At 34.4% G+C, this 12,682-nt stretch overlaps 3 protein-coding genes and 1 long non-coding RNA gene across 9 annotated transcripts; 2 read left to right on the top strand and 2 right to left on the bottom strand.

Moving 5' to 3' along the window:
• Nucleotides 1–131: 131 nt before the first annotated feature.
• On the bottom strand, nt 132–2,010 carry LOC106399430 (probable pectinesterase 68). 2 transcript variants are annotated; one of them, XM_013839914.3, is made up of 5 exons: nt 1,580–2,010; nt 1,290–1,479; nt 993–1,199; nt 590–828; nt 132–502 (listed from the first exon to the last, which is right to left on the bottom strand). In XM_013839914.3, exons 1-5 carry the CDS (start codon nt 1,870–1,872, stop codon nt 346–348), a joined length of 1,086 nt encoding a protein of 361 aa, XP_013695368.1. In that variant the 5' UTR covers nt 1,873–2,010; the 3' UTR covers nt 132–345. The 2 variants fall into 2 exon arrangements, with proteins under 2 accessions (XP_013695368.1, XP_022543722.1); XM_022688001.2 differs by having other exon boundaries at nt 132–497; nt 1,580–1,920.
• A 217-nt stretch (nt 2,011–2,227) lies between these two features.
• On the top strand, nt 2,228–3,859 carry LOC106399431. Its single transcript, XR_001280018.3, has 2 exons — nt 2,228–3,135; nt 3,208–3,859. It is a non-coding gene; the product is annotated as an uncharacterized LOC106399431 (long non-coding RNA).
• A 3,767-nt stretch (nt 3,860–7,626) lies between these two features.
• Nucleotides 7,627–10,118, top strand: LOC106399432 (phosphatidylinositol/phosphatidylcholine transfer protein SFH11). Of its 4 annotated transcripts, XM_022688000.2 has the most exons (12): nt 7,627–8,025; nt 8,101–8,200; nt 8,286–8,552; nt 8,628–8,705; nt 8,783–8,884; nt 8,956–9,005; nt 9,127–9,235; nt 9,318–9,398; nt 9,480–9,554; nt 9,621–9,662; nt 9,757–9,855; nt 9,936–10,118. In XM_022688000.2, exons 1-12 carry the CDS (start codon nt 7,847–7,849, stop codon nt 10,002–10,004), a joined length of 1,251 nt encoding a protein of 416 aa, XP_022543721.2. In that variant the 5' UTR covers nt 7,627–7,846; the 3' UTR covers nt 10,005–10,118. The 4 variants fall into 4 exon arrangements, with proteins under 4 accessions (XP_022543721.2, XP_022543720.2, XP_022543719.2 ...); XM_022687999.2 differs by having other exon boundaries at nt 7,647–8,025; nt 9,321–9,398; nt 9,757–10,118; XM_022687998.2 differs by having other exon boundaries at nt 7,650–8,025; nt 9,303–9,398; nt 9,757–10,118.
• Nucleotides 10,119–10,195: 77 nt separating this feature from the next.
• LOC106399434 (ras-related protein RABA5a) lies at nt 10,196–12,406 on the bottom strand. 2 transcript variants are annotated; one of them, XM_013839916.3, is made up of 5 exons: nt 12,209–12,406; nt 11,424–11,478; nt 11,274–11,361; nt 10,744–11,156; nt 10,196–10,667 (listed from the first exon to the last, which is right to left on the bottom strand). In XM_013839916.3, the coding sequence occupies exons 4-5, from the start codon at nt 11,081–11,083 to the stop codon at nt 10,342–10,344; spliced, it is 666 nt and encodes a 221-aa protein (XP_013695370.1). In that variant the 5' UTR covers nt 11,084–11,156; nt 11,274–11,361; nt 11,424–11,478; nt 12,209–12,406; the 3' UTR covers nt 10,196–10,341. The 2 variants fall into 2 exon arrangements, with proteins under 2 accessions (XP_013695370.1, XP_013695371.1); XM_013839917.3 differs by having other exon boundaries at nt 11,274–11,351; nt 12,209–12,370.
• Between the last annotated feature and the right edge of the window lie 276 nt (nt 12,407–12,682).

Raw genomic sequence — 12,682 nt, 5'->3', positions numbered from 1 at the left:
CTTTCAACTTGCTTGGGTTCACGAGATATTGTACTATGAAACGTTGAAAACAGAGTCATATTCCTAGAGATAACCACTTACACAATGTAATTGTACGGGATTTAAATACACCAAGAAGCTAAGTTCACTAATTGATTGTAATCCAGCATTGTTGCTAGTATATATTGATTTCTTTATAAATATAAGTTTACACATTTTGACAAGAATCTTGGACATGTATTACAAATGAATCACAATAATGAAATAAATAAAAGAATGATAACTAAGCTATATAAAGAATGAGAACAAAGTGCAGTAGTGTAGTGGGGGGCAAGTAAGTGGAAAAGCATTTGAAGTTGATTCCTATTAAGCATCTCGTGGAGCTATCCAATGCCTCCCATTTACGAAGCTCTTAGCTATAAAAGGATGGGCTGACTCATAGTCCAAAGCTCTGGCCCATGATACGCCTGTCGTCGCTGCTGCTCCTGGCCCATAGCAATTGTACACTCCGAAAAATGCTGTCCTGATTTTTTTTTAAATTTCTGGATCAACTCAAAATGATATATTGAAATTAATATAGTAACTATGAGTGTAATAAAATAGTACGTACTTGCTTTTATTGGATTTATGGTCCCAATCGTCCCAGCCACCATGAGCAACAAGAGCATCGAAGTAGGTGTAGGCGTAGACGATGCGTGAGTATTGGCCCATGGCCCGGCCCACGTATAAAGGACCCGTCCCCGTTACCCGACAACCCACGAACGTGAAACCCGTTTTCTCCTCCGGGCATGTCCTCCCGTGCGCCGCTATCGACCCGAACCTTGACGCTATCGAATGCAACTCACAATCCTTCACCAACAGTTAACACCATCAGTTCTTTTATTATGAATCTTTAACACAAAACTAACTATAACTCAATTGGTCAATATCTTTTAGGCATCTTCATTTTGATATTCTAATAATTTGTTAATGCAAGTCATAACGAAACATATTCACATCTTTGGTTTGCTTACTTTATACATGGAGCGGCCATTACCGAAGATAAAGTCGATAGAGCCTTCGATGTAACACTCCTTGAAGTAGTGACGGCCTGCATCGTCGCATAAAGTGTCTTGTGCACCGTAAAATCCGCAGCCGGAAAAGTAAGCTTTGTCGCCAGAGATCCTAAATGCCACCGCCTGCCACCCTTGCATTCCCGGCATTGGCGCCGGCGCAGTATTCTTCACATATTATGAAAAATGTTATGAGGAAAAAATGCGGATTATACATATGTTTAAAGTTGTATGTTTTGCATTAGAATTAATTAGTACCGTGAAGGTAATGTTTCTAGCTGAGAAATAATTAGCGAAGACTGTGACGGAAGCTGTTTGGTAAGTACGTAACTGTTGACCATCAGGACCGCGGTCGGAGGCACGGTCGTGCCATTCTATAACCGTCACGTCCCGACCCGCTCCTTTAAACGTTATGTACGGTTTTGTCGCTGGAACCACCACTTTCTCTCTGGAAAATGTACAGATGAAAAGTTAAATGTTAACCATTAGCTATAGGTTGCATGTGTGCATGAAACATAACAAAAAGGTTAAGGAATAAAAATAAATACCGGTAAAATCCTGGAGCAATCTTGATAACGATACTCATGTTATTGTTCTTTGGTATGGAGTCCACAGCGTCTTGGACGGAGCGAAACTGAGAGTGGCCGTCAAGTGAGACGGTGATGACTTTGTGACCTGAGGGACCCACCCATTTCCGGTGGTGATGGTGTTGCTCTTCGGTGGAGTTTGAACAAGCTGCAACAAATGAGAAACGAAAACATAAGCAATGAAATATGAAAACTAAGAAAGAAACTGAAAAGAGATGACTAAGGGAATAAGTAAAAGATCCGAGTTGCGCCATGACGAGAAATAAATGGTCGAAGTAAGCAAATGACAATGGACGATCTATATATTTTATACATCCATGTAGTAATTATAAAGTGGTCCTTCGAGTCTTAACGGTCATATTTGTGTGGTGGAAAGAAGCCAACATTGGCAACGAACACAAGAGTCTACAAGTTTTTTTTGTTTTGTAAAATCTATAATTTTTTTCTTGTCTTCATGTGTTTTACCTTTTACTGTTTAAACCAAGAAATCTGATCCTTATATTATTTTTCAAAGTGGCCTATCTATTATCGTGTTAGGTCGCTATTTGTTTCTGTTTGGAATCAAGTGTTTGGCTAATTATTTCAGGTTTTGAGTTCAGGGTTTGTCTTTATTTCAGATTCCACCAGTGATATATAGCTTTATTGTAATGTAGTGAACAAAAAAAAAGCTTTATTGTAATGTAAAATATAGATAGGAGCCCATGATTCGTAATTTTAACTGCAACTAATTTTGTTTTTTAACTCATCAACAACTTTTTATTAACCAATCGAAGAGGAACATGATTTACACCACAAAAGTTTTAACTACATTTACAAACTGAGACCTCTTGTATTACCTAAAGCCACCAATTAGAGCTTAAGCTACCTGAATTTGGACTCAGACGTAATTCAACTAAAATTTTAATTCATAGTGTCTATAGCTGCCATATATATTAATTAATTATATTGGAATGCCCATAATCTTGATACTTAAACCAATCTTTTTCAACTAATTAGCCACAATGTAGCACCCTCTCTCTCTCTATATATATATATATATATTGCACTTTTGCATACACATGCAGTCGATCAATGTGTAATGAGTATATGATAAAAAGAGTATGATAATAAAACGGTTGTATTGAACACTGATGAGAAGCAAAAATAAAATAAAATAAAATAAAAAGAAATATGAGGGAAAGAAGTATGGGCGAAAATAATAATAGTTGGGAGTTACGTGAATTTATTATGGTAGTGCGGAGCTTAGAGCACCATTATCGCAGTCTCCTAAGCATGTCTCTTAGGTTATTGTGATTAAAAAAAAATGAAAAATACAAAACACGGAGAAGACGTCTCTTAATTTGGCTCCGCAAGGGACGTCTCTTATGAGACAGCTGTCGCATTCTTCTTCGTCCTTACCTCTGAGCCGCGGTTATCTCTGCAACAACAACAAAGCTGAGTCTTCTTCTTCCACCATTCTCCTCCTCTTCAACCAATCTCGCTTCTGCAGCAACCCTCCTACGGCTTCGTCTCAAAGGGTAAGCTTCTCTTCCTCTGTTTCATACCGAATCAAAGCAAAGAGATTGAATAAAAGCGCAATCACTTGTCAGGACACAGTCTGTTGCTTCATGTTGAATGAAATCCTAATTTCGAGGGCACTGGTTTCATCACTGTTGCTTTGGATGTGGAGATTGTTCCTCCAGAGAACTCAGTGCTCAATACCGCAGCGGAAAGGTTCTTTAAGAGCGAGATAAGGAGGAGGTTGTTTGTGATGTCTGTGTTGCTTGTACTTAGCCGTGTTGGATATTTTATCCCTTTGCCTGGGTTTGACAGAAGATTACCTTAGCTTTGTCTCAGGTTCCGTTGGTGAGTTACTACTGGTTCTATTAGAACGGTTCATATGTTTCCCTTAACAGCTTGCGTTGTTTTAGTTGAGTATTGCTCTGTTTATATATGTGTGTGTGTGTTAGCTTCACGAATCTAATGATGGCTTGCTCTCTGTTAGGAAGATCGTTGTTTCAATTGATAGATTTTTTTCACAGCACCTGGATGTTTGTTTACTACTGTTAGAACGGTTTAATAAATAACTTTTACTACTGATTCCGTGAAGAATTACAATGCTGCACAAGACGTACGGGGAACTACACGTTGTTTTGCTTATTCTGTCTCTGTTTCATGTTAATGTTCTTGTTCTGTTTGAGTAATGAGAATGATATGCTTTGTTGTTTTGTTTCATGTTTCAAGGTTCTGGTTATTGATTCATTTTATTGAGGTTTTCTTGTTTCTGTTTCATCGTCTTTGACATTGGAACAACATTGGCTAAAGAAGATCAAATAAGAAGAGTGAAAGTAATGTTGTAAGAACCTTGCAATGGAGCAATTAAATGTTAGGGTTTCTTAAATTTGTCTCTTAAATCACTTTTTGTACTTAAAAGCATTAAAAAATAATAAGAACCCCTAATATGGGTCTTTGCAATAATCATGCTCTTATAAGCGTCACGTGAAGCCATTTGGTCCCACTACCTTTGAAAAGTACCACTCAATCCATCATCAGCCTATCAAACCTATTGTTTTACTGACCGTTGGAGATTGTTCCAAACCTTCTTTGTCAATCCGACATGGGACCATGGTCTCTTTGATATCCGATCCGGTTCGTGATTAGCTTAAACTTCAGATTACAAAAAAATGTATTTTTGGATAACCTTCAATTTTACAAAAAAAAAACGCCAATTTTACTGAAACATATCATATATCATTTCACTAAAATTTGAAGATGTGGATATATGCATATAGGCTAGATTTCATGGAAACGGAAACGGATACGTGGAAACAAAACGTGGAAACATAATTATTGATTTTTTTTGCTTTGGTTACATTTTAGAAACATTTATAAATATATATTTATATATAATTAATATTTACATTCATTTTTATTATGTTTAGTATATCTTAAAATACAAATAAACAAATAGGTATTCTATTTAATCATACAAAAATAACATAAATCATCATTAAACATCAAACTCATATAAAATTCAAAATAACAAAACCCATTACTTAAATATTAAATAGCTTAAATAAAATAAAAATCATAACAACAAGTCAAAGTCAAAGATCAATAACATCATCTTCAACCTCATTTTCATTAGTTTTATCAAACATGACCATTATCAAAATAACAAACTAATCCTTATATTTATTAACTATTTATACAATTTGTTCTATAAAAAAAGAGTTTTTAGCGTTTCCAAAACAGAATCGCGAGTTTCCATTAAGTTTCCAAATAGGAAATTTTAAGAAACGAGTTTCCAATGAGTTTTCGCGAGTTTCCGAGAGATTTCGATACCGAAACGTTTCCGAAACGTAAAACAGACCTTCAACGGAGTTTCCATGCAACATAGCATATAGGTAAACGGGATATATGCAATTTAACTTTAATTTTTTTAACCAAAATACCAAAACTCTACAAACTAATTTAAAATAAGAAATAAAAAATGAAATTGCTTAATATTATACATCTATACTATACTAAAAGGGGGATATAAGCCATGGAGAGGGTGTCCACATAGGATAGAAAAATCAACCAATCAGAGAACCCGAAATTGCCATGTCATCTCATTTTTTTCGTAAAAAATAAAAAAAACAATGCGAAGGTGAGAATCGAACCCGGGTTAGTATGATATATATATAGGACAGTTACCACTAAGCCATTGAAACTTTCTTGGACACATATACAAGAACCACTAAGTATATAATCACAAACTCTTATGTACATTTACAATAATATGAATTCAACTTTCAAGACTCCGATACTTTATTTTGTAAAAAAAAAATAAGTAAGTGACTAAGCTAATATATTCTTAGAAAGTGCGAGAACGTTGACAAATATGAAAAAGCATAGATTTTTGTTTTGGTGACAAAGTTAAGAATTTTGTAAAAGTAAGTTTAACATATAAATTTTCGTGACAAATATGAAAAAACATAGATTTTTGTAAAATTTTGACAAAAGAACTCATAACATACTTCTCTAATGTCTTAATAAAATATTATTTAAGGGTGCAATAATTAAATATATTAATTCAATAAATTTTGTAATTTATAGACAAAACAATAACACAACAAATTTTGAAACATTTGTTTAACCTATCGATTTTTTTCATGAGAATCCAACTAAACAAGATAAAAAAATAATTAGATTTACAAATATTTAATTACCATTTTATTCAATTTTGATTAATTTCAAATTATCATAATGTATCTTTTTGAAGTTACAAATATGAAAAAGCATAGATTTTTGTACAATTTGACAAAACAACTCAAAACATATTTTTCTAATGTCTTAAGAAAATATTATTTAAGGATGCAATAATTAAATATATTAATTCAATAAATTTTATAATTTATAGACAAAACAATACCACAACAAATTTTGAAACATTTGTTTAACCAATCGATTTTTTTTTCATGAGAATCCAACTAAACAATTAGATTTACATATATTTAATTACCATTTTATTCAATTTTGATTCATTTTAAATTGTAATAATGTATCTTTTTGAAGTTACAAAAAAATAATGTTCTTTCTTTATTACATTATCCTTATATATAGATTCTATATACACAAAATAAATATAATATAACAACATAAATTTACCTTCCCCGATTCATATGAAAACTTTTTAAGTTATCCACCAAAGCAAATTAATTAAATCAATGAAATTGTTAAAATACAGCAAATTAATATATAATTTTTTTTTTAAAATTAAATTATTTAAAAAGTGTATTTTCGTTAAAACAAAATAATAAATAAGTAAAACTGATTTGATGGTAATTTTTATGATATATATATATATATCAATTCTGTGAAAGAAATAAAAGCTTAATATGAAAAAAAATCTTAAATACAAAAACCTCTAAAAATTAACAAAAAAAACTAATAAATTAAACTATGATATCACTTAAAAGCTTCTTAGACCATATTAATAAAATATTTAAGCGATAATTAGACAAATTTGATTTTTTTTTCCAGCAAAAAGTTTATTATTAATTAGCATCAGTTATTTCAAGATGTTTAAGAAATGGTGGACAAAAAAATAGGATGGACATTAATGATATATGAACTATGAATAGTACTTTGTGAAGCAGACTTAGATAACATATATGCACATACATTTTCAGTCCTTTTTGATGACTAAATTCAATTTCTTCAGAGTAATTATTCCACAAATAGATCGTATGAGATATTGTTTTGATATGTAGATTTGTTTTTTCAATGTTAAGAAGATTGATAACTGTAAAAATGTCTCATTCGTATATGATATGTCTATAACCGAGTCCCCAATATGAGACAAGTTTGTTTAAAAAGTAAATAATTTTATTTTTCTTATATTATATAATAAATATATATTATTTACTGATAATAAAAATATAGTTATTCATCTATCACAAATATCTATGCAAATATGTGAATCAAGTACAACAATCAAACAACATAATGATTTCCACAAAAAAAATTTAAAAAATATATTTATGTTATGTAGTCATATTTTATATTTTTTAAATAATATAATACAATATTATACATTATTTTTTAGAATTGAGAAATACGTATAATATCTTATCCGCGCGTAGCGCGGTTAAAAAATCTAGTCTAATTAATTAGGTAAGAGTGATTATATTCGACAACATGAATTACGGAAATTTTCTTTTCAGAAAAGTTGGATATCCGCTTTACAATTTACCTTTTCGTTCACTACGTTGCTTTTTCCGATGGAAATTGCCCCCGACTTTAGAAATGCTAGTTCGGAATCTTTCATGGGGGCTCATGGGACCCAAGCTTATTTTCACATTCTTCTTATGTTGTAAGAGATGATTTGTATTAATTGAAATAATACAGCAATTGTATAATTCAATTATTTCTTTGATTTTATTGTTATAATAAATGAAGTTAGAGAATAGTATATTTTACCAAAAAAAAAGAAGTTAAAGAGAATATATATACTTTGTAATCACACATACTATGTCCAGTAAGCCCATGGGCTAAGGTAGGCCCATTTTATCTCTTTAAAATACAAAAACAAACGTCACAATGGGAATGAATGCATTGGCCGTTATTCTCTCAGCCGAACTTTTCCCGCGCCGAGAGAAACCTATTATTCGATTTTCACCACTTTTCTTTTCCTTGCTCTCTACTTCACTTCTCCTTCTTCATTATTAGTTTTGAACTCTGAGCCCATGATCATTGTTACAGATGCAAGAAACAGAGGTGAGTGTCAGAGACATACACATATCTGATGGTTCCGAAGAAGAAGATTCAATGCACGAACAGCAAAACTCAAACAATGAACAAATGGTTGAAGCGTTTCGTAACTTGCTCCTCCTCCACGGCCAGTTACCTGCAAAGCACGGAGATTCCAATACACTTCTCAGGTACCATCATCATCATCTAACCAAAACTTTCATGGTTGATTGAAACTGTTTACGATCTCTGATGGATGGTATCAGGTTTCTAAAGATGAGGGATTTTGATTTGGGGAAAGCCAAAGATGCGTTTTTGAGTTACATGAAGTGGCGTGTGGATTCTAAAGTGGATTTGATCTCTAAGGTAATTAAAAAGATTGGAACTTTGGTTTGTTTTCGTTGATTTAAGATCAGCTCACTCACAAAGTGTTCGACGAAATGTCTGACAGGAGTTTAAGTATGAGGAGTACGGTGAAGTGAAGAAGCATTACCCTCATGGGTTTCATAAGGTAGACAAAAGTCGTAGGCCAATATACATAGAGAGGCTAGGGATGGTTGACTTGAACGCGTTTTCGAAAGCAACCACCATTGAGAGATATGTTAAGTATCATATCAAGGAGCAAGAGAAAACGCTGAGCTTGAGGTACCCGGCGTGTTCGATTGCTTCAGAGAAACATGTTTCATCTACCACAACGATCTTGGATGTTTCTGGATTGGTAAGTGGTTGATGTCTTCTGCCCCTTTCATGTTATATTGTTTGTGGCTGGCTAATTTGGTTGTTTCTTGGAAAGGGAATGTCAAACTTTTCGAAATCTGCAAGATCTCTCTTCATGGAGATTCAGAAGATAGACAGCAACTATTACCCTGAGGTAGGTTAAGGTAGGTGGATTTCATTAGCAGCTTCATGAACATTGCTTGTAATTCTGATTTGTGTTTTGGGGTCCAGACGTTGCATCGCCTCTTCGTTGTGAATGCCAATTCTGGATTTCGGATGCTGTGGCTTGCACTCAAGACCTTTCTTGATGCTCGGACATTGGCCAAAGTTCAGGTAAGAATATTCCCTTTGGTGCTTTCTTGGTTTAGACACAAAGATAATAAATGTTTTTTTTTTGTGTACAGGTGCTAGGACCCAACTACCTTGGAGAGCTACTTGAAGCAATAGATCCAAGGTCCAGCCAATTTCTTTTATAGTTTCTCTATTAGAACCAGTGAGAAAGAATATATATATGCCTTGTATATGAGAATTGCTTCGGAATCTCAGCATTGTTTGTGTTTGATGTCATAAAACAGCAACTTACCAACATTTCTTGGAGGAAACTGCACCTGTTCAGATCGTGGAGGGTGTCTTTTCAGTGATGAAGGACCCTGGAATGATCCAAACATCAAGGCAAAGATCCAGGTTTATGCAAGAACCATTTGAATATATTCATCAAATAGACAGTTATTTTCACTATAGAGGGGATTAGTTTCAATATTTTCAGGAGACTTTCACAATGGGAGATGCTGATTCTGAGGAACATACTATGGATAAAGTCTCAGAAAATGCTTCAACCAATCAAAAAGTATAAAAGGATTATGTGTATATATAAAAATCGAATTCTTGAATACAATATCAAAGCTGAAAAGGATAATATAAAATGCAGGAAGATTCAGGCAAGAACATGATTACTTTGAAGAAGTATGCTTCCCTGAGAGATGCTGTTAAGGAAGCACAGAAGGTTAGGAATTTAGTTGCATGGTTCTAGTAACATTTTTTTTCTGATAGGTGTGGTTGGTTCTTGCAGAGAATTGAAATGTTAGAGATGTCACTTCATGAAACAAAAAGGGTAAGAAAAAGATATGAGAAGCATTAGAGTTTCAGCTATAATTTCACTTTGTACATGCTTAAGGTTTTGTTAATAGTCTTTCTCCTCTTTTCAGGCCATGAATGGACTTGCGGAGATCATTGAGACCATTAAACCGAATCAAACCGAAACAACCAATAGCCAAATGCAAACCGGTTTAGATCGTAAGCCAATAGTTAGGAAAATGTCCGGTTTGAGCTGAAGGAAATATTACATCACTGATGATGTCGATTTGTGTGTGGAATCTCGTACTAGGACGATAAATGCAATCATGTGTGGAGCCAATCTGTCACACATGCAACTGCACGTGTGATTGATTACTGAACTTCAGTTTGATCCTCTTCCCGATGTCAAATGCTTCATTGGCAGAACAATAAATATTTTATTTACATTCAAGCCACTTTATAGTAAAAAAAGGATTGTGATGATTATGGATTAGCAATAGTATCAAGATTCTGTAACTATATGTTATTCCAATCATAAGTGACCATCATCATCATGTGGTAAACTTAAAAGAGAGCAGTTTAAAGTTTCATAAAGCTTCTGCAATGGAACATTTACAGATTACTACACCTAAACACAGAGAGCACATCATTTTTCAACATTCATTCATGGCAGCATGGACAAGAGAAACAATCAAACAAACAATAGTTTGTCTAAATCACGTAGAACAACAACCACCTTTCTTGGACTCTCCCTGTTCATCAGATGGAATCACAACTTTCTTCCCATTGCTGAGCGAGGCAGGATCTTGCTTGTTCAGCTCCTGTGAGCTCATCACTTTCCTGCTCAATATGTTGTATATCTCCTTCACAACCGTCTCAAACGCAGCTGCAACATTTGACGAGTCCAGCGCCGATGTCTCCATAAAGAAAAGCCCCTGCGCTTCCGCCAACGCCTTCCCTTCCGATGTTGGCACTTCCCTTATGTCCTTCAGATCCGACTTGTTCCCCACCAAGATCGTCACAACGTTCATGTCAGAGTGTGCTGCATCAAGAGACTGTTTAGTATCAGATAAAAAAAAAAAAGAGAGATGAGTCTTTGTGTGTGATGTGTTACTTACTGTGCAGCTCGTTAAGCCATCTACCAATGCTCTGAAAAGTCTGCTGTCTGCTGATGTCGTAAACAAGAAGAGCTCCAACAGCACCTCTGTAATAAGCAGAAGTGACTGCTCTGAAACGTTCTTGACCTGCAGTGTCCCATATCTGTGCTTTGATCTCCTTCCCGTTGATATCCATCTTCTGCGTCTGAAACTCCACTCCAATGGTCGACTTTGAGTTGGGATAGAACTCGTCCCTAGCGAATCTTGCGAGCAAGTTTGATTTCCCGACTGCAGAGTCACCAATGAGAACAATCTTGAAGAGGTAGTCTTCACTCTTGTCGTCCTCAGAATGAAAAGCCATCTATCTCCTTGTTATTTTGCTATATAATACTCTCCTTCTACAGAAGCATATTTTTTTTTACCACTGCCTTGTGCTAACAAAGTGAGAAGAGAGAAAGACAAGAATAAGTAGAGAGTTGGGAAAGGAAACATTCAGAAACAGATCTAAGAGTTAACAATATAGAAGATGCAAGAGAATCTTTTAAAATCACCTGTCTAGTGAGGTAGCTTCCTAGAAGGTTCTGTGGAGCAAAGTTGACCAATTTACAAAACTTTCAGCTCTTCACCGCCTAAGGAAATCTACCACAAGCAAAAGGTAATCAGCACATAAACGCATCCTGGATCTTAAAGTATGGAATTACCTCTTCACCACCTCCTACAGGATACTGCTATACAAGATCACTTGAGTGTGTACACCTATATAACAAGAAGTAAAGGCAAACCCTGAGAATCTAAAGTTGAAGCCGGTGGATGGATAGTAAGAAGTACACACAAGGCATCAAAGCCACCAATAAGAAAGCAGAAGTAATATTCTCTCTATCAAGAAAAACAGAATTAAGACAGAAGAGACAAGCGCGGGCCCTAAGAAACCAACCAACAACTACTCATGAGTGGATCACACAAAGTGCAGCCTAAAAACACACTGATGGAAATCCTCAAGTCTTGTCATTAAGGTTCACACACAAGATAAATCAGTAAATGATTATTGCAGGGATATTGAATCTTCAAAATACGGAATATGATACAATTGAGGGTAGGCCAAGTTTTTTTTCTGAAAAGATGAGATCTTTGTCACATACACACACAAAAAAAGTATCGAAATTTCACCTAAGAAACTAAACCCAAGTGAGAACCAATCTCACTGGAGAAGGAGTGAAAGAGAGGTTTTTTGAGAATTTTTTTTTCAGACAAACAAACAGAGCGTGTAATGGAAGATCAGACAGAAATAGAATTTTCAAAGTTACAGGAGAGATCGATCACATGACATTGCTGTCAAAATGTAAGACCAAACACACAGTATAAAACGCTGATCATCGTATAATTTATCATTTTCGCAGACCCATTTTACATAATTAAACAAAATCAAAACATAAACAGAGATAATATAATCACAAGGGGGGAATTGTTGAGGAAAAGAAAAAGTTACCTTTGTTGAAACCAATGAAGAGATAAGATGGGATCCTTAAAATGGAATGGATCAGGAGAAGCAAACGAAGGGATTCAACGCTCTTCTGCTGGGGAAATCAAAGAGACTTGTTGTAATGAAATGAAGTTACTCTGGCAGAGAGAGAATAACCGGACATTTTTCCATTCCGGTTCGGAATTTATTATAATGGGCCGTAAGAAATAATAGTTTGGGCCTTCACTGGACCTATTTGACCTCTTTTATTGCAGGCCCTACGTGTCTTTCTTACATCCCTTTTATTCACAAATCTTAAAAGAGTGTCACAACTGGCTAAAAGCCTGATTGGTAGAATTTGATTTGTTCATTTTTATAAATATTTATTTAGTTCCTTAGGAATCTATATTTATTTTTTGTAAAAATTTGTTTTTCACTTGGGTAGAATTTAATTTCATTTGTATCACTTGTTATTCAAACAAATATATTTGCTTATAGTGT

This window comes from Brassica napus, chromosome A6 (assembly GCF_020379485.1).
Source record: "Brassica napus cultivar Da-Ae chromosome A6, Da-Ae, whole genome shotgun sequence".
Taxonomy (NCBI): Eukaryota; Viridiplantae; Streptophyta; class Magnoliopsida; order Brassicales; family Brassicaceae; genus Brassica; species Brassica napus.
Note: the sequence above shows the minus strand (reverse complement) of the source record. Positions and strands in the feature narration are given on the sequence as shown.